Source organism: Eucyclogobius newberryi, unplaced genomic scaffold (assembly GCF_026437365.1).
Source record: "Eucyclogobius newberryi isolate DKJ021-1_F unplaced genomic scaffold, fEucNew1.0.hap1 SCAF_1, whole genome shotgun sequence".
Taxonomy (NCBI): Eukaryota; Metazoa; Chordata; class Actinopteri; order Gobiiformes; family Gobiidae; genus Eucyclogobius; species Eucyclogobius newberryi.
In genome coordinates, this window is record NW_027315723.1 from 12,697,186 (window position 1) to 12,724,125 (window position 26,940).

At 41.3% G+C, this 26,940-nt stretch overlaps 1 protein-coding gene across 1 annotated transcript in view; it reads left to right on the forward strand.

The window, feature by feature from the left end:
- The window catches only part of LOC140379787 (gamma-aminobutyric acid receptor subunit gamma-3-like), a 154,101-nt gene that overhangs the window by 54,069 nt on the left and 73,092 nt on the right, over nt 1–26,940 (forward strand). The window contains exon 3 of the mRNA XM_072464311.1: nt 42–109. Coding sequence (XP_072320412.1) covers nt 42–109 — 68 coding nt within the window. The remainder of the gene's footprint in view (nt 1–41; nt 110–26,940) is intronic.

Sequence of the window (26,940 nt, forward strand, 5' to 3'; positions counted from 1 at the left end):
GGGTATAAAAATAATCAGTGTCTCGTTTTTGTTTTTGACAGTGAAGCCAACTGTGATCGACGTGGGCATCTATGTGAACAGCATCGGCCCAGTCTCCTCCATCGACATGGTGAGTCCTGCTTTAGTCCTGTTTTACTTCTACTGTAGTCCCGCTTTAGTCCTGTTTTACTTCTACTGTAGTCCTGCTTTAGTCCTGTTATACTTCTACTGTAGTCCTGCTTTAGTCCTGTTATACTTCTACTGTAGTCCTGCTTTAGTCCTGTTTTACTTCTACTGTAGTCCCGCTTTAGTCCTGTTTTACTCCTACTGTAGTCCCGCTTTAGTCCTGTTTTACTTCTACTGTAGTCCTGCTTTAGTCCTGTTATACTTCTACTGTAGTCCTGCTTTAGTCCTGTTATACTTCTACTGTAGTCCTGCTTTAGTCCTGTTTTACTTCTACTGTAGTCCCGCTTTAGTCCTGTTTTACTCCTACTGTAGTCCTGCTTTAGTCCTATTTTACTTCTACTGTAGTCCTTCTTTAGTCCTGTTATACTTCTACTGTAGTCCTGCTTTAGTCCTGTTATACTTCTACTGTAGTCCTGCTTTAGTCCTGTTTTACTTCTACTGTAGTCCCGCTTTAGTCCTGTTTTACTCCTACTGTAGTCCCGCTTTAGTCCTGTTTTACTTCTACTGTAGTCCTGCTTTAGTCCTGTTATACTTCTACTGTAGTCCTGCTTTAGTCCTGTTATACTTCTACTGTAGTCCTGCTTTAGTCCTGTTTTACTTCTACTGTAGTCCCGCTTTAGTCCTGTTTTACTCCTACTGTAGTCCTGCTTTAGTCCTATTTTACTTCTACTGTAGTCCTTCTTTAGTCCTGTTATACTTCTACTGTAGTCCTGCTTTAGTCCTGTTATACTTCTACTGTAGTCCTGCTTTAGTCCTGTTTTACTTCTACTGTAGTCCCGCTTTAGTCCTGTTTTACTCCTACTGTAGTCCTGCTTTAGTCCTGTTTTACTTCTACTGTAGTCCTGCTTTAGTCCTGTTATACTTCTACTGTAGTCCTGCTTTAGTCCTGTTATACTTCTACTGTAGTCCTGCTTTAGTCCTGTTTTACATCTACTGTAGTCCTGCTTTAGTCCTGTTATACTTCTACTGTAGTCCTGCTTTAGTCCTGTTTTACTCCTACTGTAGTCCGGCTGTAGTCCTGCTTTAGTCCTGCTTTAGTCCTGATTTAGTCCTGCTTTAGTCCTGCTTTAGTCCTGCTTTAGTGCTGCTTTAAGCCTGCTTTAAGCCTGCTTTAGTCCTGCTATAGTCCTGCTATAGTCCTGCTTTAGTCCTGCTTTAGTCCTGCTTTATTCCTGCTTTAGTCCTGCTTTCTTCTTTAGCCTTGGTGTACTCGTGGTCCAGTCCTGGTTCAGTTCAGCTTCAGTCCCCTTGGTCATGGTTTGGCTTGCCTCAGCTGTGTGGGGCTATGCAGAGCCAGGAGAGGCAGGTGCGGACGCTTTGTCGGATCATCCTGGATTAAGCAAATGAGTGATTCCCCAAACCCACGAGAGGCTCCATCGCGTTCTGCAGAGAGAGACGCCTGGTGCAGGAGCTGAGTCTCCATGGAGCTGACAGGAGCAGGAGGGCCCTTTCCTCATTTTTGGAAGGCCCTGTGCAAGATGATTTAAGGAGGGTGCAAAAAAATAATTTGCCAAAATCTATTTCACAAGCAACTTCCATAACATTCAATAGTTGAAAGTAAATGTATATCATTCATTTGCATTTTGCCGCTGATATTTTTGTCTACACTAGAGAATAATTAAAAGTTAATGGAAGCCCATGGCTACAAGCTGCGTGTTTACAGCATACATCCTGTATGTTCATTACTGTGTGGGTGGTGGGGGCCTACAGACTACAGTTTACATCAAGCCCGGCTGTTTAAGATAAGATAAGATAATCCTTTATTGTCCCACGTGGGGAAATTTCATTGGTGCAACGCAGGAAGATACAGAGGTAGATACAGAAGAACAGATCACTTATAGGAAGTCTGAAAAACACTTTCAGTAGAAGATCTCCTATAAATAAAAACTCCCATAGACAAATAAATAAATATAAATAAATACCATTGCATGTGATCACGACAGTAATTGCACATGAATTCCAACAGTAATTGCACATATGACGGAATTGCACATCAGTATTAGGTTAGGTCAGTATTGCGAGTGTTCAGGACTAACAGTGTTTGTTATAAAGTCTGACAGCAGCAGGAAGGAAAGATCTGCGAAACCTTTCCTTCACACAGCGAGGGTGGATCAGTCTCTCACTGAAGCTGCTCTCCAGAGTGGACAGAGTGTCCTGCAGGGGGTGACACTCATGGTCCAGCATAGATGTGAATCTAGCCAGGACCCTTCTGTCTCCCACCTCCTGCACCGAGTCCAGAGCACAGCCCAGGACGGAGCTGGACTTCTTGATGACTCTGTCCAGCCTCTTCCTCTCCCTCTCTGTGATGCTGCTGCTCCAGCAGGCCACACCGTACAGGAGGGCTGATGCCACCACAGAGTCATAGAAGGTCTTCAGGAGTGGCCCTGTCACTCCAAAAGACCTGAGTCCCCTCAGGAGGTAGAGCCGACTCTGGCTCTTCCTGTACAGTGCGTCTGTGTTATGAGTCCAGTCCAGTTTGTGGTTCAGATGAACACCCAGGTACTTGTATGAGTCCACTCTCTCAATGTCCCGTCCCTGGATGTTCACTGGTGAGGGGGCAGTGGGGTGGCGTCTGAGGAAGTCCACCACCATCTCCTTGGTCTTCCCCGCGTTGATGAGGAGGTGGTTCCGCTGACACCAGTCCACAAAGTCCTGCGCCAGTCCTCTGTACTCCTCGTCATCGTCGTCCGTGATGAGTCCGATGATGGCAGAGTCGTCAGAGAACTTCTGCAGGACACAGCTGTCCGTGTCGTGTCTGAAGTCTGCAGTGTAGAGGGTGAAGAGAAAGGGCACGAGGACAGTGCCCTGGGGCGCCCCCACGCTGCAGGTCCGAGTGTCAGACACACAATCCCGTGCTCTCACAAACTGGGGTCGGTCTGTGAGGTAGTCCAGGATCCACTCTGCCAGGTCATAGTCCTGAACCTGACCTGAATAATTCCTTTGCATGTCTAGGTCTGACCCAGGGCAGAGAACCAGGGTTACGTTAAACATTTTTTTACATTTTGTGCAGTTTTATTGGGAGAATAAGCACATTCTAATAGGGCTTCAAGTGATTGCATGTCTAGTGTTCACCTTACTTTCCATTTATTTTGTATATATTTTTTTATTTAACTTTTATTTATTTAGGAGAGTCCCATTGACATTAAACACCTCTTTTCCAAGGGAGTCCAGGCCAAGATGCAGCAAGGTTTACACAGTTACAATACACAGTTGTAACTTTTGTGAATATTGTTCATTGTTGCCAATGAACAAAATTCACAAACATAGAAACTTTATTTTGTGATTCGATGCAACATACAACGATGAACAACAATAAGATAAAAACTCCCCTGCCTGAGGGGAGGGGCTCAAATAGTCTGTGTCCAGGGTGAGAAGGGTCGGCTGTGATTTGACCTGTTCGTCCCAGAGTCTTGGAGACGTACAGGTCCTGCAGAGATGGAAGTCTGCAGCAGTCACCTTCTCAGCAGAGCGCACAATGTGCTGTAGTCTCTGTTTGTCCCTGGCTGTGGCTCCAGCGTACCACACGGTGATGGAGGAGGTGAGGAAGGACTTAATGATGGCCGTATAGAACTGCACCATGCACTGGCAGCTTGGCTTTCCTCAGCTGGGGAAATTTCCAGTCTTTCTGCAACATATTCCAAGCAAAAGGAGTGGACAAAGGCTTTCCTTCCCAGCTCTAAGCGGGCAAAAGGAACAAAGAGCCACAGCTGATCATTTGATCACAAGCAATATGAGTCAACACTTTGTGTGAGCGAAGTAAACATGTACGGCGGCAGTAATCCAAGCATTGCCATGTAAATAATGTGTACAAATGTCCTCGCTTCCAAGTGGCCAGAGAAGGCCATCCCACTCGTGAGTACAAGTCACAGTGTGTCATGGCTCTACAGTTAGTAATGAACCTGGGAGAAGCATGAAAAACCCTGTCCACCATCTGAAGACATGCAGAGGAAGCATTCATATAAAAAGTTGCAGTAACGAGGCACTTTTTTACTTAAAAAATAAATAAATATGTATATATTTTACGAAAAGAACAAAAACTACTTTAAGTTTAATTTCTAGTTTTTCTATGTGTGGTTTGAAGTGAGGGAGTCATCAATCAAAACACTAAGGTATTTGAATTCATGAACCACTTCTGTGACGTTTCCTTTGAGTGGACAATACTGGAACAGACTGAGGCCCCTTCTTAAAGTTTTAGCTAAGTTTTGTCAGCATTGAGGACTAGTTTTAACGGAAGAAATTAATGTTGGACAGCCACAAACGCTTTCTGCGCAGTTCCAATGGCCTGAGTAAGAGATGATCCATAGCAGTAAAAATGCATGTTAGCATCAGAGATATTTGACACAAAACTGAGCCCTGTGGCCAGTGTTGGGAAAGTTCACTTTCTACATGAACTAGTTCAGTTCATAGTTCACATATTTTAAAATTAACTAGTTCAAAATTTTGAATTAAGTTCACAGCTCCAAAAAATGAACTAGTTCAGTTCTTTTTTTCAATATTATGCAATCATTTTTCTTATTTCCACAGCCCAAATACAACCACAGGCAGCAATTATTTTATTAGTTTAATTCTGAAAATATGTGTCAGATTTCATCTTCATATCCAATTTTGAATCCTTACCCAGGATTTACATTCACATTGAAGGGACAGACTTCCCCATGTGTTGCTGTCCATTCAGCACCACACTAGCAGCAGCTGCAGCTTTCAGCCCCACAGTCTATTCTCAAAAACATGAGGGAAAACTTGCTGGGCAAAGTTTACACAGAAATGTTAGATTGTTCCCATCCTCACCGACCTTATCATAAAACTCACGTAACTGGTCGTAGCAGGGCGACTCCTGCTGCTCTGTTGACTACACGTTGCGGTCGCGTCAATGCTGCTTTTTGTTTTGATGCGCATGCGCAGTGCGGTGCGACACGCAAAATCTCTGTCTGTCTCCGCTATCTATCGCCTCTACAACTTCGGAGCTCTCACACTTGTCAGGCATCGGCTCTTTTTGGGCAACGTAACGGCGTGTTTTTTGCCTAGAAGTCTCTAGAAATCTGACACTTTATTGAACGAAAATAAAAAGAACGAACTTGCCGTTCACAGACACCAGAATGAACGCATTCATATTATCGTTCTTCAGCAGTAATACCATTCGTTCAGTTCACGTTCACCAAAATTATGAACACGTTCATGAACTTTTGTTCAGGCACAATACTGCCTGTGGCGCCCCTTGTGGACAACACCAAAATCTGAACAGAAACCTCCATATTTAATGCATTGAGTCCTGTTATTCTGTATATACTGCACGCTCTGACAATCCTGAGCAAATTAGTCTGTTTTTTGAAACGGTGTCAAAAGCTTTTGACAGATCCATACAAACTGAATCACGGTACAAGTGCCACAGTGCTACTGTACTTTTTTCTGAAGCCTAATTGAAATGTGGAGAGAATGTCATTAGCCACTGACCCACATGAACTCGCTCCCAAATGACCTCTCGCCCTTTCCCCTTTCAGGACATCTGCGTCTCGATTGCAGTCTCCTCCTCTCCTCCTCCTTATATTCCATGTAACTTTCATGCACATTTGGCCACTTCACTTGCTTAGGGGTTAAACTTTTTCACCGCACTGGGGCAGATATCAATCATCTGAGCGTATGCGGCTGCAGAGGAACTCACACACATCTCTGCACCTTGGACCTGACCTGGCCCGACCCAAGAACAGAGCCGGGAAATACGGGCTCGGAGCATCCAAACTATAGATTACCACACTTTTTCTTTTCCAAAACTGTTATTTCTTGATTACACAAGGTATTTAAATATTTCAAGGGTAGTACAGCATGTATTATGTTAATGTCAAAGCTGAATACATAAACCCAGCATGATATTTACTTTTCAGTTTGAAAACTATCTCAAATTCTAAACATCACAACGCTTCTCATCACCAATGCAACTCTCTGCAATATTAACAAAGGCTCGCATCAGAGAATGAAGCATTTTGTGTTTGAACTCGGGCGTGCCAGATGTTGAGTCGACTGTTGCCTGGTAACATTAAATATCTCTCATATGAGTGGACTGTCACCCTCAGCTTTAGTTAAGATTAGATCAGCCACGTCCAAATTAATTTAGGATTATGGGCTCCACAATATGCTACTGAATGGCATTTTTAATTGTGTGTTAACATTAGCATAAATATGACATTGCAGTGCGTTTATGAAGGTGGTTTAGCTCAAATAGTAAAACTGCATGTCCGTCCAAATTATCCATGAATTCATTAAAGCCCACATTAGTTTTATGCAGAGGACATTTAGGGTTCAGCCCAAAGAGCAATTTGGAAAACCCAATTTAGTTTGTGAAATTGTTCTTCATTAGACAGGTTCACTCCAGACTTGTGCACTCAGAGAAGCACTGCATCATAAACAATTTTGAGAAAATTAGTTTAGCAGCTATTTATTACAAAACAAATCTCCATCTTTTGTATTCATTTATTAGAGCAATGTAACACGCTGTGCATAAGAACCTGTAATAACATGTTACCCAAACCTTCTACAAAATAATGTCATGCTATTACAAGGGTTTAACTATATCCATTTCCCCAAATACCGTATTATTACAATATCCATCTCACGACACACTATTTGTTGTGATATTGTGCAGAGGCTACTGTTACTGTCATATCCTAAAGAATTGCCAAATCTAATTAACTCTATTTAACTCTAATTAAAAGTGCTTAATAACAGTTTTTTCTTCATTTTGTCTGCCCTGAAATAGAGGATCCTGTTCTACGTAGTTCCATTTGTTTTTGTTGCTGCAATAAAATTACATTTAAGTTATGGAGCTTGGAATTTGATACATTGTGAGCGACCACAATATTAACAAGAACATATAGCCACGTTTAGACTGGCCCCGGTCCCTCAGACTGGTTCACTCTCTCTCAGAACGCTTCTGTTAATGCGCCCCGTGCACAGGTCCTGACTCGCAGGGGAGCAGCACCCAAATGTTTTCTAAAAATAAATCACATAAATTGTACATGAATCATACTTCTTAATTATTAAGCTGATCCCAGCAATTCACAAAAATATGTTTAGTAATTCTAAGTTTGTTGCAGTGGAACAACTAACAACTTTTATTTAACTTTTCTGCACCTCTACATTGCATTTTAACATATTTTAATGAAATGCGTTAAGTTTTGATTAAATGTTAGATGCATTATGCACTGGAAATATAATATTTTGGTTCTTTTGGGAGTGCCGTGGTCGATAAACAGAAAAGAGCTGGTGCAAACGTGTGCTGGCGTTGTCTGGGCTCAACATATAGTTACCATCACTGGAAATATGGCAGTTTATCACAAGCTGAAATCATAAATAAGTCAACAATAAATACATATATTATATTTTAATATCTCAGGTATTAAGTAATCCATGACTTTTCCATAATTTTTCCATAACCATTTACCAACTTTCCATAACCTTTACTAACATTCAAGCAATTATTCATTAAAATTATTATTTTTATAAACTGATAGAGACTTTACACAAATGTTTACAAATGTCTAAACAATTTCAACAATTAATTACAATATAGTTATAAAATTTAGTTTTGTCATATATTCAACTTATCCTTGTCAGGCCATGTATTATTCACAATAAATAGAACATTATTATATATATATAAGATAAGATAAGATAAGATTAGATAAGATATTCCTTTATTGTCCCACATGGGGAAATTTCATTGGTGCAACGCAGGTAGATACAGAGGCAGATACAGAAGAAAAGAACAGATCAGACAAATAAATAAAAAAATACATAAATACCATTGCATGTGATCACGACAGTAATTGCACATGAATATGTGTCACAATGGCACATAGATTGCACATGAATTTCACAGTAATTGCACATTAATCACGACAGTAATCGCACATATGACGGAATTGCACATGGTTAGGTCAGTATTGCGAGTGTTCAGGACTAACAGTGTTTGTTATGAAGTCTGACAGCAGCAGGAAGGAAAGACCTGTGAAACCTTTCCTTCACACAGCGAGGGTGGATCAGTCTCTCACTGAAGCTGCTCTCCAGAGCGGACAGAGTGTCCTGCAGGGGGTGACACTCATGGTCCAGCATAGATGTGAATCTAGCCAGGACCCTCCTGTCCCCCACCTCCTGCACCAAGTCCAGAGCACAGCCCAGGACGGAGCTGGACTTCTTGATGACTCTGTCCAGCCTCCTCCTCTCCCTCTCTGTGATGCTGCTGCTCCAGCAGGCCACACCGTACAGGAGGGCTGATGCCACCACAGAGTCGTAGAAGGTCTTCAGGAGTGGCCCTGTCACTCCAAAAGACCTGAGTCTCCTCAGGAGGTAGAGCCGACTGGCTCTTCCTGTACAGTGCGTCTGTGTTATGAGTCCAGTCCAGTTTGTGGTTCAGATGAACACCCAGGTACTTGTATGAGTCCACTCTCTCAATGTCCCGTCCCTGGATGTTCACTGGTGAGGGGGCAGTGGGGTGGCGTCTGCGCAAATCCACCACCATCTCCTTGGTCTTCCCCGCGTTGATGAGGAGGTGGTTCCGCTGACACCAGTCCACAAAGTCCTGGGCCAGTCCTCTGTACTCCGCGTCATCGTTGTCCCTGATGAGTCCGATGATGGCAGAGTCGTCAGAGAACTTCTGCAGGACACAGCTGTCCGTGTCATGTCTGAAGTCTGCAGTGTAAAGGGTGAAGAGAAAGGGTGCGAGGACAGTGCCCTGGGGCGCCCCCACACTTCAGGTCCGAGTGTCAGACACACAGTCCTGGGCTCTCACAAACTGGGGTCGGTCTGTGAGGTAGTCCAGGATCCACTCTGCCAGGTCATACTCCACACCAGCCGTCTCCAGCTTGTCCCTCAGGAGCAGCGGCTGGATGGTGTTGAAGGCGCTGGAAAGATCGAAGAACAGAATCCTCACAGAGCTGCCAGGCTTTTCCAGGTGAGAGAGAGAGCGGTGCAGCAGGGAGATGACGGCGTCCTCCACTCCGATGCCAGGCCGATATGCAAACTGCAGCGGTTCCATGGCTGAGCTCACGGTGGAGCGGAGATGGTCCAGAACCAGCCGCTCCAGTGTCTTCATCAGGTGGGACGTGAGAGCCACTGGCCTGAAGCTGTTGAAGTCTTTGGTGCGCGGTGTCTTAGGCACAGGTACCAGACACGAGGTCTTCCAGACCTGTGGTACCACCCTCAGCTTCAGGCTCTATATATATATTTTTTACATTGTTTACCATCTTCCTCTTGCGTGAAGAAGGATGACACTAGAGTGTGTGTATTATTCATGTGCTGTTTACAGCGTGTGTCTGGACTTATGCGCAGCAAGGAACAGCATCGGTCTAAAGTGGCCTCTACACGGCGCAGGCTTCACGACTATCTGGACGTCTGAACCCATGTTCAGTTCATTTTGAGAATAATAGCCTTTGCTCCTTTCCTAAGATCATGTCAGAAAGACACGAAAATGAACATTTTTTTCAATATGCTAAAAATAACCAGAACAGTGCAAATGTGAGATATAGCAATGTGTCGTGTAGAATGTCTTTGTGGCTTAGAAACATCTCCAGTGTTCAAAAAAGCTTGAGTCCACACATGTGAGAGTTGTGAAGCAGGTGAGTTTCCTTATTCTGTGTTCTGAACTCCATGTCAATCTTCTCTTTACACACAACTCCTTAAATATGATTTTTCATTCCTCCAAAATAGTTAGAATGCTTTCCGGTTTTCCAAAGAGGGTTTCTGGTGTGTGCGCGCTGCAGGACTACTACTGCTTGTGGGTCTAACAAAACAGTGCTGAGGGATTCACTTCAATCCTGGGTCTCAAAGCGGCTCGTGCTCCGTGTGCAGCTCCGGTCCCTGGTTTACAGACACTGAGTGCGGCCTGTGGGTGCGGCCTGTGGGTGCGGCCTGTGGGTGCGGCCTGTGGGTGTGGCCTGTGGGTGCGGCCTGTGGGTGTGGCCTGTGGGTGCGGCCTGTGGGTGCGGCCTGTGGGTGCGGCCTGTGGGTGCGGCCTGTGGGTGTGGCCTGTGGGTGCGGCCTGTGGGTGTGTCGGTGACTGTGGGCTCAGGCGCAACGCTGGGCGCCACATTGTTCTGTTCAAATCTGTTTCGAACTGGCCATGGGCTGGGCGTGATGCACTTTACTGTACTACTTTTCTGGAATATATAAATATATACTTTGTCTCCGATCTTTTAATGTAGACACTTATTTCTGAAACCAAAATATTTTCAAAATTTCCAGAATTTTTCCAAAACCAATTAAATTCCTAAACTTTTCCAGGGCCTGGAAATTGGATTTGCATGAATTTCCGAGGTTCTCCATGAAGGTATATAGTCTGATTTTCAAAAAAAGTCAAACCTGCACTTTTATATCTGTGCTGTGAATGTATTAACCCTTTGACGAGACTTGAGCACAGTCTAATTGCACAACACAGTGAAAGTTTTCTTGAAAGGCAGATGATGTGAGAACCATCTTTCTTTGTTTTTTTAAAGAATTGATTTGGCCCGTGGGCTTTATTAGACATGACAGCTGAGTCTGAAATGGGGACGAGAGAGAAGTGATACTATGCAGTGAAGTGACACAGCCGGCATTCAAACTCACGACACTGCGTCCGGCTGCTCATGGAGCGTGGCATGTGTGCTGCCGCCTTAACCACTCCACCACCGGGCAGCACTCTTCCTTGTCCTTTCTAGCAGTAATAATGTGCTTGTCTGTTAGTAGTCACTGGAGCACTGGACAGAACGATCCTCTCTGTGGGAGACCTAGCTTGGTTCCTCCGTCCTGCTGCTGTGATCTTAGGGTCAGTTTCTTGGGATGGCTCTCATCAGGAGCGATGGGAGGGGCAGTCGGACGAGAGAGATCCCAGTTTCCCCCGGGCTTGACTAGACAGGAATGAATGTCTTTTATCCCCATTTTGCCCAATACCATACCTCGTTCAGCATGCCTTTTTGTTGTTTTGCAGTCTTACTGGGTTGGGATTATTTAATATTACCATAAGTAGTAGTTACAATAAGTATATCTTTGGACTACATACATTTGTGTGCTAGGTTTGAGCTAAACATGACCGCATACTGGTGTCCTTTGGCGAGACTGCGGCGTACATCAGTAGATTCTGATGTGAAGTCTTTAGATAAGAAACTGTGAAATATCACATTTGTCTGATAATTAAATTTCAATTCATACATTTAAAGACAAGTTTTATCATATTTTTGTTGGATTGTCATAATGGTGAGACTATAATTATCTGGATACCCCATAATTTAAGACAATTTAAGGTTTTGCTGTTGTTTGATCAAGTATCCATAACCATGTATTAATTGTGAAATTGTGATATTTTTCTCAGCTTACTATTTTTTTGTAACATCTCGACTATTTGAACCAAAGCACTTTAGATAGGCTTTAGATACCAACCACTGCAGAACAAAAACACCCATAAGAGCAGCCAGACCTCTCTTTCAACACATCCTGAAGTCCTACCTAGATCCGTGGATTGTTTAGTCTCCCCCTTCCTCCTCCTGTGATGCTTTCCACTTGTGTTAGAGAGGCCACATTGATCACACTCAACTCCTCTACCCTTTCAAATGTGGTCAGCACTTTCAACTCCAAAATAAAACATCTTATCTCCTTTTCAGTCATGTCAAATGAAGCCGATAGTAATTTTTGGATGTATGGCTGGGTGGATTACGCGGCATTAGCGACATTAAACGTCAAGAGGAGAATGCCAGAGGCTGGGAGGCAGAGATAAAGTCAGTAAATGAGCGCACAAAGACATCAACAGTGGTTTGGTGAGCCGTGTCCAAGCAGAGAGAGAGAGAGCGACTGTAGAGAGCCGAGCCCGCACCACCTGTTATAGTCAGGTCTGTCTAACAACGTTTGCATTAAACTCTCTTCTCTGGTATTTGTATCAACTATTTACAGTCAGGTTGCAAATGATCGTTCCACCTTTTTGGTTACTTTGATTTAGCATATTGATTTTTTGTAATATATCTCGATACAAAGCAAATTTGTTGTTCCCTTCTGGGGATGGATGCCTTTTTACTCATTAATCACAATTACAGGAGAATTGGCAGTCGAATTAGTGGTAGTAGTGTTGTCAGTAACAGTAATTCAATTGCAGTTTGAAGGTATTGTTGTAGTTTAAAGCCCTATTCGGATGGGATTAGTTTTGTCGTCTGTTTTTCTCATTCCGTGCGAATTTAAAGGTTTATCTACTGTAATTCAGCAAACTCAGAGGTCCTCATATAAATCTAGTCACTTGCCAATGTTCATGTCTGTGATTTGGGCTGCTTTTAGTTTCAATTTCGTATTTTTACCAAGTCCATTGTTCATTTTTTGATAACTTCCATCTTCTTCTGCTGATCAGTTTCATGTTTGCAACAAAAATAATTTCCCCTTGGGGATGAATAAAAGTGATTTGGATTCTATTCAATGTATATCAATTGAAAATGTCTCTGTGCTCCATTTTATGCCCAGATTTGAACGAAATTAATACGAATAATCCGCCACGGACCATTTTCCAATCCAATTATTGTTTTTTTCTACAATTAAAAAGCAAAAAAAAAACACACAAGATGTAAGCTTGGAGGATCTTTGGGAAATGTTGGGTTCTTTTGGTGCAGAATTTGAATCAAGGGGTTGTATCAGCGTGACCCGAGAGAGGCTCCAGCTGTGTCATGACAATTATGATCAGACCAATGTCGCAACGACGTTTGACGCTAAAAAACACATTTTATTAAGTTAAAAATAGATAAACGCTAACAAAATTAATCCATTTAAAGGTTACTGTCCTATTTCAGTGTGTTTATCAGTCCACCATTTCTAGCCACTGTATAGCCACTTCCTGGCCTCTCCAAACGAGCTGTAAAACAGATGCAGTACATCCAGAACGCTGCTGCTCGGGTCCTGACTAGAACCAGGAAGTACCATCACATTAGTCCTGTTCTCAGGTCTCTGCACTGGCTCCTGTGGCTCAGAGAATAGACTTTAAAGCAGCTCTGCTTGTGTACAAGTCTCTCCATGGCCTAGCACCAAAGTACATCTCAGACATGTTAGTTCCATATGAACCATCTCGGACTCTGAGGACCTCAGGGACCAGCCTCCTGCTGGTGCCAGAGTCAGGACTAAACATGGACCGGCCTCCTGCTGGTGCCAGAGTCAGGACTAAACATGGACCGGCCTCCTGCTGGTGCCAGAGTCAGGACTAAACATGGACTGGCCTCCTGCTGGTGCCAGAGTCAGGACTAAACATGGACCGGCCTCCTGCTGGTGCCAGAGTCAGGACTAAACATGGACCGGCCTCCTGCTGGTGCCAGAGTCAGGACTAAACATGGACTGGCCTCCTGCTGGTGCCAGAGTCAGGACTAAACATGGACCGGCCTCCTGCTGGTGCCAGAGTCAGGACTAAACATCTGGAACAGTCTTCCTGAAGATGTGAGACAGTTTTAACATGTTTAATCCATTTTCTTCCAAACACATAATGTGACGCTTTGAATTGCCTTGTGTACAAATTGTACTGACGCCATTATGTCAATCCAACAGAAAAGCGCTACAATGTGTCTTAGTTGAGGTTTAAGTATAAGACAGTAAACTTACAGTAAACTTATAGCCATAAAAGTGAAGCGATATCACTTTATACTCTTGTTTGAAAGGCATTTTTCCCTATAAACTAGGGCTGCAACAATGTCATTGATTAATTGAAATGTCTGAAAATGAGACTTAAATGTTTAAATTTGACGGAAACACGCTTTGATGAATTTGCCATCCTTTGCAAACGGCTTCAGCTCCGACTGAGTCAAATTCATCACATGACTTTTGCGTTCTAACCAGCGTTCTAAAATATTACTCTTTTATATATTGGATAATGATGTTCTATTCGGACTAGGGATACCACGATATAAAATGGATGATTAATCATGATCTCTCTCTCTCTCTCTCTCTCTCTCTCTCTCTCTCTCTCTCTCTCTCTCTCTCTCTCTCTCTCTCTCTCTCTCTCTCTCTCTCTCTCTCTCTCTCTCACCCCCCCACCCCCCTTTGCTATTCTGGTTCACGATGGGTCAGTTATGTTGAATACTGATGTTCTTTACAGACATTTGTCAGATCCATCCTCCAGCATACTCCTCAGGGCAATGCTCCAAAGACATGTGACTCAAATGCCAAATCCCACAAATTAATGGTCTTTCTATTTATGGCAGATGTGCCTCAGCTGGGCTTCCATGCATTTCTTCAACAATGCATATGTGTCTATACAAAAAAATGCCGCAAGTCCACACATTGTCCCGGCATGCGTGAGGAGATAGCTAGCGGCTTTGTGCTCAAAAAGTTCAATTGAAATTGCAATTAATCGTTATTAAAGTCAGTGTGGCCCAGAATGTGTACAAATTGCATGAGGTGAGGGGTTACGCCATTTGCTGGCATGAGACTTGATTAGCGATGCGGATGTCTCAATGCTAAGCCAAAATACAGCAATCAGATTTAATGAATGGGAATACAAGCTAATACTATGGTGCTAAAGCAGACACTGATTCTACATAGATGCAAGAATTACAAACAGAAAAGACTAAAGTATACATTTGTGTTAGCACTATAAGGGGATTGAGTGGGTACATTTCCATTTGCGAAATTACTGGACACGTTGGTGAGAGAGTGTGAACGAAATGTCAAAAAGCAGCTATGAATAAAAAAGAATAATGTCTCACCACGCGCTGACTTGATCTGGTGATTAACCGCTGCGTTTCCAGTGATAACTTTATTTGTTGACACACTTGGCATAACAAAGCTAGCACATGTTAGCATCAGCTGTTTACTGTTTATTGCAGCGTCAAGACCAAAAATATTATATTTCCAGTGCATAATGCAAATAAAATGATCCAAACACAACACATTTCATAAAGAGATGCGCAGAGAATTTAAATAAATGCAGAAAAAGCTGATGATAAACTGAAAGTTGTTTCTTGTTTACTCCATCTTTAGCCACTTTCCACAGCGCCACAAACTTGGAAGCATTAAAAAAAAAATTGTGAATTGCTGAAATGATTAAAAGTGTATTTCAGGTATGATTTATTTTATACATTAAGAAACCCTGTGCAGGAGACGTGTGCCAAAACGCTCCAAAGTGAACCGCTCTGGTGGTTGAAACGTGGCTAATGATTCTATTTTTTTTAACTTAAAGGTTGAATGGACGATTTTTTTGACCCAAATGTGAGTCTCATTTCCTCGTGGCGTGGACTGCCGATTAGTCCTGCCACGTATCAATCATAGAACGCACCTACTGCTCACCTGCAGCCGTGTGCGGCTCGTCCCCATGAGCAGCACGTTTCCACGTGTCTAAGCGCATGGATCTATCATAATATAGTTCCCTCAGTGTACGGGACAAAATTAAGACAGAGAAAGACTGTTCGAGCTGACTGAGAAGAGACGGAAATCTACAGGAGACGAGAGATGCGATGTGATCCGACACGCTAATAAACAAACGCACTTTGCTTTTTTGTGCGTCCGCACGGGGGAGTGCGCATGCGCACTTCCGCCTGAGTTCTCAAATCGGCGAAAATTCGTCCATTATGCCTTTAAACTTTAATATAGCAATGCAATGTTTTAGGTGGTAGAAGTATTTGTAATTGTAGTAGTTATAGTCCTTGTTGTAACATTAGTAGTACTGGTAGTAGTTATCAATGCACCAACTTAGTAATTCCAATATTAAATCAGTATTGCGGTTTTCAACATCATCTTTTGCCTCTCATGTTTTCATTAAATATTTTAGCTTTTTTACTCAGAGTAATTAAACTCTTTGCTGACGCCTCCTGTATATATATATTTCCATCTATGTTTTTCTCTGCGATGAGAGCGGATGGAGTGCGCGGCACATGTCTGGCTCTTTGAAATATTACATCTGTCAGAGCTGATGTTTCCGTGGGCGAATGACATTGACAGAAGATTACTCACGTAAACACACTTATCTGGACTAATACACTACCTATAGACTATTCAGGAGATCACAGATTTAGGGTGACACACAGGAAGTGCCTGGAAGTCTGATATTTTACCCATATTTAAGTCCAAATGGATAAATCTAAGTGTGTAACATACTGGCAGGCATTTACGGCGCTTCGTCACATATTAAATCACTTTTGCACATCTCAATGAAATAGCAATAGCAACAGAGTTTTTGTATTGCCCAAAAGATAGCGCTGTGACTGATTTGAGAGTTTGCAAAGTCTGTGGGATCTTTTGGGTGGGATCGGACGGCTGAATCAGCCCCTACCATACCGCAGGTGGCTCATGTTGAAGGATTTGTAAAGTTCAGTGCATCAGTTCTGGTTCCGGGTCCAGGCTGGTCTCAGCTCGCCATCAATTCAATCTTTTGATCATGTTACAACGCAACACTCACTCGATAAGTACAAGCTCAGGAGCAGATGAACCAGATGTGAAGACACAGACACAGGTAAATCAGCTCACATAGAGTAGTAGGGACAGCTCAGGTGTGTTCTTTTTTATATTAAACGTCAAAATGCTGTGTTTTATTACAATCCAACTCATATTCACTGAGAAATTAGTCTAATTAGTCCTGAGGCACTGCAGACCGCGGGTACGCCGCCAACTTCTGTTCAAAAGACAACCGGTGTGTCACTTTGGTGTAATATTTTTATGTGTAAATATCTCATGTTACAACGTGGGCACCTGCGGTTTGTGTGCAGCCCATATATGTACAAGTTCTGTTTTCTTTGTACATTTTGTGTGCGCGGCTTTTATTCAGGAGCACTGTATTGCACGAAAAGTACTGTAGTATAAGTCGCACCAGCCAAAAAATGCATAATAGAGAAGAAAAAAAACATATATAAGTTGCAATGGAGTATGAAATGCAGTTGCAAATGTGAAAAGAACAAATAATATCACATATAAGTCGCTCTGTAGTATAAGTATATAAGTATAAGTCACACCCCAGCCAAAACTATGAAAAAAGGTTTGACTTATAGTCCGGAAAATACGGTATATGGCAACGGTTGTTTTTTGGATATATCCAAAATATATGCAAAGGAATTTTGAGTATATTTACAACTGAAGCTTTTTCTACTTTGAAAATGAAAAAAAAATAGAAAACACAATGACCCAAAAGTAGAACACATATTATCGTAAGAACAAAACAAGAATAATCTCAATCATTTTAGAAGCAAAGTAATTCCAATTCAGTTGATACTGAATGTAAAAAGCATTTATATCTGTCTGTTTATGTCACATTATTTTAATTTATCATTCAGAAAGTGTGATATCATAAAGCAGGTCACATATAAGACACTGAAAGTAATCTATACGACAATGTTGATTTTACTGTTGTTTGGTCATGGTTTGGCATTGTGAATCATTGCTAAATTGTTTTGTTTTTTCTCCACAATAATCGTAACACTTAGACTCATTTACAGGTCAGATCTGTGGAGAAGCAGGTAAACAACAATAAAAACACCTGTAATTGATTGAATACAAGATAGATAGGTTTGATGCCATACTGTGGAACATTTGAGGTAAGTCAATATCCTCTCCATGGATACAAGCGTGCGGTGGCCATTTGACCATTTGATCAAACCAGTCAAGGCAACCGCAGTGCAGCAGTCAGCTATAGATAGATATACTTTGTTAATCCTGAGAGAAAATCTAATTTCCAGATTCAATACATTCACCAAAGATGCATTATTTAAGTTGATTGGGACTAACTAATGTTTATCACAAATGACTCCAAATGTATTTCACCCACGTTCCTAGATCAAGGTTCGTTGTACACTTCATATAGCCAAACATTTGAGTGAAAACAAAACAGCTTATTATAATTCACGTTAGCACATCATCAATCTAATTTCACATTCAAAAGATGTTAGCAATAACTCCAAACATTAAAGGTTGTCGTTTTTAATTTGTCTTTCTTTTTGTCTTAACCTTATTTATGGCCTTATTCAAACCACCGGTGTGCAATCATATCACTAATTAGCCTAGCACAAAGAGTATTATGGGTAATGTAGTAGAGCCGTGGGAGGCAAATTGGTACATCAGATGCATCCGAAAAGCATCATTTATGGAGCCAAATTGATGTTTTGGTCAGAGAGGATTTCATGGGAGATGGGGTGGACAGATTTGCTGGATAAATTGGAGTGTTATTGTAAAATGACTTCCTGTTTTGTGTCCAAGAGCAACGCAACTTTGACTGTTTGTCTAACCTTTCTTGTCTTTGAAGGGTTTTGGTTCACAGAAAAATATTGTGCATCATTGTAGAAGCTATATGCCCATATTGTAAGACTTATGGACATGACTATTCAATTGGTAAAGCTAAACAATTGATCAGGATAAACATTGTATGATTGTACAATTATTAATAAATCCAATATTTTCTATATTCATATTTAAAGGTGCACCGTGTGAATGTACTAATTGAGGGTTCATTAATGCTTTGCTTGGAATCTACCAAACAATGACTTTTATTTATGTTATTTATGTGATTTATGTTATTTATGTTATTTCTTTTATTGGATCCTTTACATTAGTAAAGACTATTCTTCCTGGGGTCCTGGGACATTTAACGTATGTATCTTGCATTTATTCAATTAAAGGTGTTTTTATTGCTCGAAAATATTTGGAAAACATGCCTTTCCACTGTGAACCAGCTTGCTTCTCCATAGATTTGATCTGTTACTTGGTCTTCGGGTATCACCTGCTTGTCTCCATGGAGATAATGTCAATCAATCAATCAATCAATCAATCAATCAATCAACCTTTATTTATAAAGCCCTTTACAACACTCAAAGTGACCAAAGTGCTTCCAATAAAAATCAAGACAATACAAAACATAAAACTAAGTAAAAACACTGTACAAAATAAAGTGTCACTACATTACAGAGTGTTAAAAGCCAGTCTGAATAACTAAGTTTTAAGCCTGGATTTAAAAAGGTTAAAGTCTGTGATGGTGCATGTCAGGGGGGCAGTTTGTTCCAGAGTCTGGGACAGAGAAGGCTCGATCCCCCAGTGTTTCAGTCTGGCTCTGGGGACGTCCAGCAGAAACTGATTTGTCAACCTTAGAGCCGTGCTTGGGTTTTGGGCGGACAGAAGCTCGGCCAGATAAGAAGGTGCCAGGCCATTTAGAGCTTTAAAAACAAAAAGTAAAATTTTAAAATCAATTCTAAAAGAAACGGTGATGTGTTGACGTCTGGGTGTGTTGGTTAGAAAATGCGCCGCAGCGTTCTGTACGAGCTGAGGGCGACTGGGAAGTGCGTTGCAACAGTCTGATAGCTGATGAAAGCATGAATAGTCCTTTCAAGGTCGGTGCAATTTAAAAAAGGCTTTACTTTAGCTAAAAGATGTAATTGATAAAAAAAAATGCTCAAACCACACTGTCAATTAGTCTGTAAAATTTTAAATTGTTGTCAAAAACAACCCGAAGAGTCATAACGGTTAGTTAAGTCTGTCTTCTTATCATTCAAATAAAGGACATTTTGCACTGTCCACATCTTTATGTCTGTAATACAATCAGTCAAAGATTAAAGAGCATCACTTGTCTGGAAACACAGGTAAGTAAATCTGCAGATCGTCTGCACAGCAGTGTTCCTTTAAGTCTAACAGAACAAGGACAGTGGGCGCTTGGCATTCACAGACCGGGCAACATCATTGTGCATTTTCAGCAATGCAGATTCTGTGCTATGTCTTGATCTGAACCCAGACTGGAATTTTTCGAGAATAAAGTTGTTTTCTAAAAACAGTTGCAGTTGCATAAAAACCATGACATGAAAAGCTAAGCTTCAAACCACTTAAGCCGTAGTTTTATCAATGGTGTCAATAAGTTGCATGCAAGTTGACAACAAGTACCAAGTCTAACCTAACCCAGAATGAACCAGAACTAAATGTGGACTACAATTACAAAACTAAACCAGAACCAGGACGGACTTAAAAGTAAAACTAAATATAGAGGTTTTAGTTTTGTTTATTTTGAGCATATAGCTAAAAGTGTGTACATTTAAAATTATCAACATGATCAAGCATTTAAATGTGACTAAACCTGTAATTTAGCTTAAAAAGGAGTGGGATTAAGTGTAATTTATTATATCCCACCCCTTATTACTGCATTTAAAACTAAATTATACTGCTTATTTTTTATGTTCATCATACAGCGTATAGACACATTTTTAATAGATTTTTGTTATACTTGGACTTACCATACCATGGAAATACCATACTTGAAAGCCACCAATGAAAATAAAAAAAGTTGTCATCAATGATATAACTATTTCTGCTAAATTAAAAAATACAAATACGTTAACAAGATAAGAACAGCAGAGTCCCCACACAGTCTAAAAACACCAGTCACATATGATAAAAATTATGCTTGTCAACAAGTCGCCCACTCCTGCCACAGAGGATCGGCGCGTCGCTCCTCATTCCCACCGGGGGAGCTGTGTGGCACTATGTTACTATCATGTGGAGGCTGCACTTCTTCATTGCATAGAGACTAATGGAAGGCAAGTCTGGGGTATGTATAAATATGTTTGTTGAACTTACAAGGACTCAACTCTGGAGGGGCTAAATCACAGCTAAACCAAGGCAAGTCCATGTCTAAACCAGGAGTAGCCATCTTTTAAACAGCATATTGTGTATTACACCTAACTTACAATATGAATACATAGAAAACCACCACAAAATGTACACATTGCCCTGATTTTGTGCAAAGGTTGAAGCTGGTGCGCGTAAGAGAGAGTTAAAAATTTGGAAAACTTGGAATGTCTTGCTCTGAAAGGTTCAAAATGAGTTTGATGAAGATGTATGGATTTTAAAATCAGAGCATTGTAAGATCTGAAGATAGAGTCAACTTTTTACGTCAAATAACTCAAACCTGTAAATTAGACTCAGTATGTTTTTGATTAGAAAATTCAACTTTGTCAGTCTTGCCCGTGGAGAAATGGCCAAAACGCCAATCTCCATGGCGACAACCATGTGCTTCTACCAAGCCAAGAACCTTTTTGGCCATAAAAGCACCCATAATTGCATCAATGGAAGACTGATCCCTTTATACCACAGAGTGTAACATTTCAGGCAAAGAGAAAACATTTTTAAGAGTTGTGACAAACCCTATATCAGAAAGGTTACATAGTGCACCTTTAAACTCCACTGAAGCTACAGTAATTTAAATCACCAACATCTGAAAATATGGGCCTAAGACGTGGCAGACAATGGCCAACTAGTTGCTGCGCTAATAACAAGACATACATATAATAGAGCAACAATCCAACTTTATTTATTCACATCAAACGTAAGCTAATCACCCTTTAATCACTCTGCTATTGTGTACCCCAAGATCAATATTTCAAATTTCCAGCTACGCTTTAGGTTGTTGCTTAATCTCAGAAAAAAGGTCATTTGCCGTCACTTTAGATTGGCAGAATGCTTCGTCATCCCCTTCGGCGTAATAAGTCAGGTGTATTTTTATCAAAGTAATGCTAATTGTAAATCACTTGTGAAGTGCCCTAAACTCAGGCAGAAAATCAATAAGTACTTGAATGAGTATATGTGACGTTCGACTGGACTACGGACTACTTAGTGTGGGAAATCTAATATTTATTTGCTTTTATAAACTGCCTGGACGGCCATGCACTTAAGTCTGTTAGTCTGTAAGTGAAATAGCAATGGGGCACCAAGAAGTGAATTATTGAGTGACTGGAGATTGTGGAACATCGCAAACATCGACTTTGGGAAGACAGACAAGGCTATTTTAGTAAAGAAGCACGTGAAGACAATATAACGTTGAGAAGTAGGAGAATTTGAAAGAAAGTGTTATTATAATTGTTTTTTTTCTAACTTAAAGGTGCTCTATAGGGATCTGCCACCTGTGTGTCTCCATGAAGATGTTTTTGCTTGTCTGGAAGTGTGGCATTAAACTATCCAACCTGCGAGACTGAACAAGCGGCCGTAATGTAGTGGTAATACATTTTGCTATCTAACTAGAAGATTAACGGCCTGCTCTTCACAGGGGCACCTCCAAGGGGTGGTGGCCTGGGATGGCACTGGCCACCCCTGAAATTTGATGGGCCCCCAGGTGCAATTTATTATAGTCAAAGCTCATTCACCACCTCAAATATATATTATATTACTGTGAGTATGTTAAATCAATGTTGACTTTAATCACCAAAATGATCCTAAAAGTACACCAGATTACTGGAAATGGGGGAGGAGTTATTCCGGCCACCCTTTGGCCACCTCTGTTTCAAAATCCTGGAGTAACAACCGGTTCTTCACCAGTGTTGGCCAGCGTTACTTTCAACGTTTCCTTGTTACTGCCCTGGGAAACGTGGAAACAAAGTTTCTGCGCTACTTTGTGTTAAGAGTGGTCATCTGTTACCATTTGGCCTAGTTATTTATGGGCCATATTGCATATTGCCTTGGGGAAAAAAAGAAAACAAAAGTAATAGATCACTTGGGAAAACAGTCTCAAAAAAGTAATAAGGGTACTTGAACACACCCCAACACTGACATTTGCTTTCCTCCTGCACTGTACTTACATTTGAGAGAATATTAAAGGTCAAAATGTCTAGTTACATAAAGACTTTGTTAGATTATTTTTTGGATCAAGAGTTGATATAGACAGAAATGATGGAAAGGAATATGTGCTGTTTGTATTGAACAAGAGCAAAACTAGATCTTAGGGTGCATTCACAATACACTTTTGATTCAAATCAGGATTCTTTGCCTGGCTGGAGCTCTGATCTGAACCAAAGAAGCAAGCTCTGGTCTGGTAGGAAAGGTCGGTCTCGAACTCCGGCACAATTCATCTGAAGTGTGGAGGCAAATGAACCAGAGTGGAACAAAACCAGGAAGTAACCATGAAGTGAGCCACGCAGAGACACACGCGAGGCTCAGGGTCAAAACAAACTCCTGTGTGAGATCGATTAAAGGACAAACAACACAAAGACTTTACATCACCATTTCCAGTGATTATACTTACAAAAATAAGAATGTTTTAAAGCTAAATGGAACCAAATATAAAATAATGCTTAAATTGGCTTTTTAACAAGGGAAAATTTGCATATATTCAGCCAGTAATAAGCTCTGAAAGGAATCATCACATTTGGTTTGATTGACAAAGCTCAGAGAAAAAGGCGTTGTTGATGTTGCAACTTTGGTCCCCAATCGAACCGAGTCGGCTTCAATTTGTATTGGAAATGCAACCGCGCTCTACCTGCCAATCTGATCTTCATTAGGTGAGATAATACTTGAAATAAAGATTTATCGTAGTTTTACAGATAGTGAAGTTGAAAATGACAGAAAGTAGAGCCGAGTTCTAAAAAGTCATGTCATCTCTATGTCATGAATACACATAATTCCACCCCAAATGCAGGGACAATTTACGCACATTTATCAAATCATAACTATTTTGTAAACTACACAAGCTCTGGCCCTTGTATCTTGCCGCCTCTTCGCTGCACATGCTGTGTTTTGCGTAGCCTTATACGCAGGAGAGTCTTGTGGGTGTGAGCAGAATGGGACCAGCTTGTTTTCTGTGCATGTTTGACCGCCAGTGAAGTGACTCACTCAAAGACACACAGAGGGGCTGGAAATTGGGAGAACATTTGAGAGGAATGCAGGTGTTTTGTACAGCTCCATTATGAGGTTATCTAAGGACATGATGTAATGAATCTCACAGCAAAATGTGCAGTTAAACACATTTGCATCAGCTACAAGTACTAATGCTAAGTCTGATTTATTTAACTTTTAACTTGAAAACCGTTTTTATGTTATGTCAAATTTCAGTCAGATCTTCTTCTTTTTTTTTCTATTTTCATATTTTTAAACTTGACCTGATTTTTTATTTTTTTTTTCCCAGATTTATTACTCATTAAATGTCTTAGATATGAAAACATAACACAGGAAAAAACTGTAATAACTTTGACATTTATGAAAGTAAACTATAGAAGAAGTTTCAAATTGATGTACCTAAATGTAAGATTTTTCACATTCGCCTGCAGTGTCTCGCCTAAAAAAAACCTGATAATGTACAAATACTTGATAAAAAGAGTAAAAGTATGGCATAGTTTGCTTCCGGTGTCTTCGCTGGCTCTGATCCTGTAAATGTGATTGCGTCTGGCTGATTTCGAGTCGTCTTTGGGCATCCATTTCAGGGCGATCTGTTCCCCTCTACAATCTGCACACTCACTTCATACAAACGCACTCAGATGTCGAGACTCCTGCAGTTGACATCCACCGAGCCGAACATTTATAGGTCAAACTCTAGTCACGTATCCAAAATGTTCTTGATTGTGTTTTTCCGGTCGCATTTTTCTTGCAGTGATTTGATGATTTGTCGGTCATATGTGAGTTTTTATGTGCGCAGAGTGATTCATTTATGTTTTTATAAAGAGGAGGCAGATGCAACTCTGACTCAAGATGAATACATTTGACTTTATCATCTGCTTAGAATGTGCTTGTTTAGCTAGGATCAAAGGTGCAGTGTAACTTTCCTGTTTGTCTGGAATATTCCACAATATTCAAGGTGTTTTATTGCTTGAAAATTAAATCGTACAAATAAACATTTAAAAACATGCATCCTTACTCATCCACTGGTCTGGGGCCTCATTTATAAAGGGTTGTCTAGGATTTTTGCTTACGTACGCCACCAAACGCCTGATTTAGTGTTCACTTCATCACGCAATCTCTGTATTGTCAAAGGAGGCTGACGTGAGCGCGCGCGAGGAACATGGATGCCGTCCCTGAAAGATCTAAAGCAGGCATGTCCAAACTAGGTCCCGGGGGCCAAATGCAGCCCTCAGACCAATTTTTGTTGGCCCTCCAGCTTCCTGATATGTTGGCCCAAACAACAAAAGGTAGTACTTTTTACTGTGAAATTGGTAAGATTCAGGCATATTGATGTTATACCAACCTAATATTAATGTTCCAGATCTAATTAAAGGAGTGGAGGCTCATCGCAATTACGTCAAATGCAACATTTCGAATTATTCACTTTGTCATTCAACAAATTCAACATTGTCAAGTTGTTTGTGGCCCTCTGCCCCATATAAGTGCGGCCCTTGGTGAAAAAAGTTTGGACACCCCTGAAAAGTAACAAGTGAGGGATACACGATCACGTGGTAGAACAATTAACACACAAAGTTCTGTCAGGCACTCTTATTCTGCCCAAACTCTCACTGCATATGTGACGTAAAAACTCAAGTTACGGTACATCTTTGAGTGCGCGCCTGTGGGCAGAGGTCTGATCGTTGTTTTATACATCCCATCACAGATTTAGCAGGATTCTCTCTGTGTTGGGTCACTGACTTGCCCGCTGACTTGACAACAGGGTCTGCGTTTTATAAATTGCATGGTGACAAGGGCGTTCTACGATTGCCACTCTCTTGTGTCCACAAACTGGTGTTTTGAAGCTTTGGGCCTAAATAACAGCTTTTGTCTTGTAATCCTCTCCAACTCCAACTTGAGTCGTCTGAAGTGCGGGGCTCATTTCCCATTGCCGTGGAGATGGATAAACTAAAATCACAGGTGCCCGCGAAGAAGAGGATGTTTTATTAAGGTCCTTCTCGTCACAGAAATATTATTGTGAATAACAGAATTTTAGTCTGTGGTATTTGATTTGGGCTGAGATGAGAAAGCAGGAGTAATATCATGACTAGCGGATTGGGAACACCCCACAAGAGCTGCTGTTTTGACATGCTCTGACCCAATTGTCAAGCCACCACACAATCTGATCTGTGTTTTGTGGAAAAATTACATTTTCAAAAACAAATATAGCAAACCACTTAAACTGCAAAGTCTAACTTCATCGTCATTTTTTTTTTTTTTTTTTTAAGTTCACTTACTATTTTACAGTAAAGTATTGCTGACATGTTATTTAAAGAGACAGGTGAGGGAAGTGTTCATGAGCTTAGAGCGGAAGAAACTGTTCAACTGGTGAGAACGAGGGCCTCCTGCCCGAGGGGAGTGGTTCAAATAATCTATGTCCAGGGTGAGAAGGGTCAGTTCAGGGTCCCGGAGACGCTCTGGTCTAGAATACACATGGGTCCTGAAGACGCACAGATCCTGGAGATGCACAATACAGTCCTGCGGTGTATGTTTGTCCCTGGCTGTGGCTCCAGCGTACCACACGGTGATGGAGGAGGTGAGGATGGACTCAATGATGGTCGAGTAAATCAACTGCACTGGAAGCTTGACTTTCCTCAGAAGCCGCAGGAAGTAAATCCTCTGCTAGGCCTTCTTGATGAGGGAGCTGATGGTGAGTTCCTCCTTTAGGTCCAGAGTGACGGTGGTGCCGAGGAAACAGAAGGAGTCCACTGGGAAGATCTCTGAGATATTGGGTTTTCTGTGTCTCTTCATTATTCCATGAACTGTTTAAGGCCCATAGTTGCTGTAATATTGTAGCTAGATAATATTGCATAGAGAATTGTAGAAAAAGATTAAGTTGTAGTCATCTGGACTCTTTTAGTCCCTCAGAGGAGGACTAATACCTCCATTCGCAGATTGAGAAGGACTCTCGGATGGGAGTTTTGAGTCCAGATGACTACAACTCAACCTTTTTCTACAATGGAACACTCCTGGTTGAATGAGGGACTACACCGACATTACATAGAGAAGTGAATGAGTGTGCATTTGAAAATCCGTGTTTAAAGTCAATATTGTTTTAGTGGGATGAATAGTGCGCTGTGGTGTTTATCTTCAATCTCCTTTATGAAGAAGTGAAATCTAGTGCAGCCACCAATTTGACAGAGCCGTCCTTGCGATATAAATATTTCACTTATAAATATTTATTCCATCTAC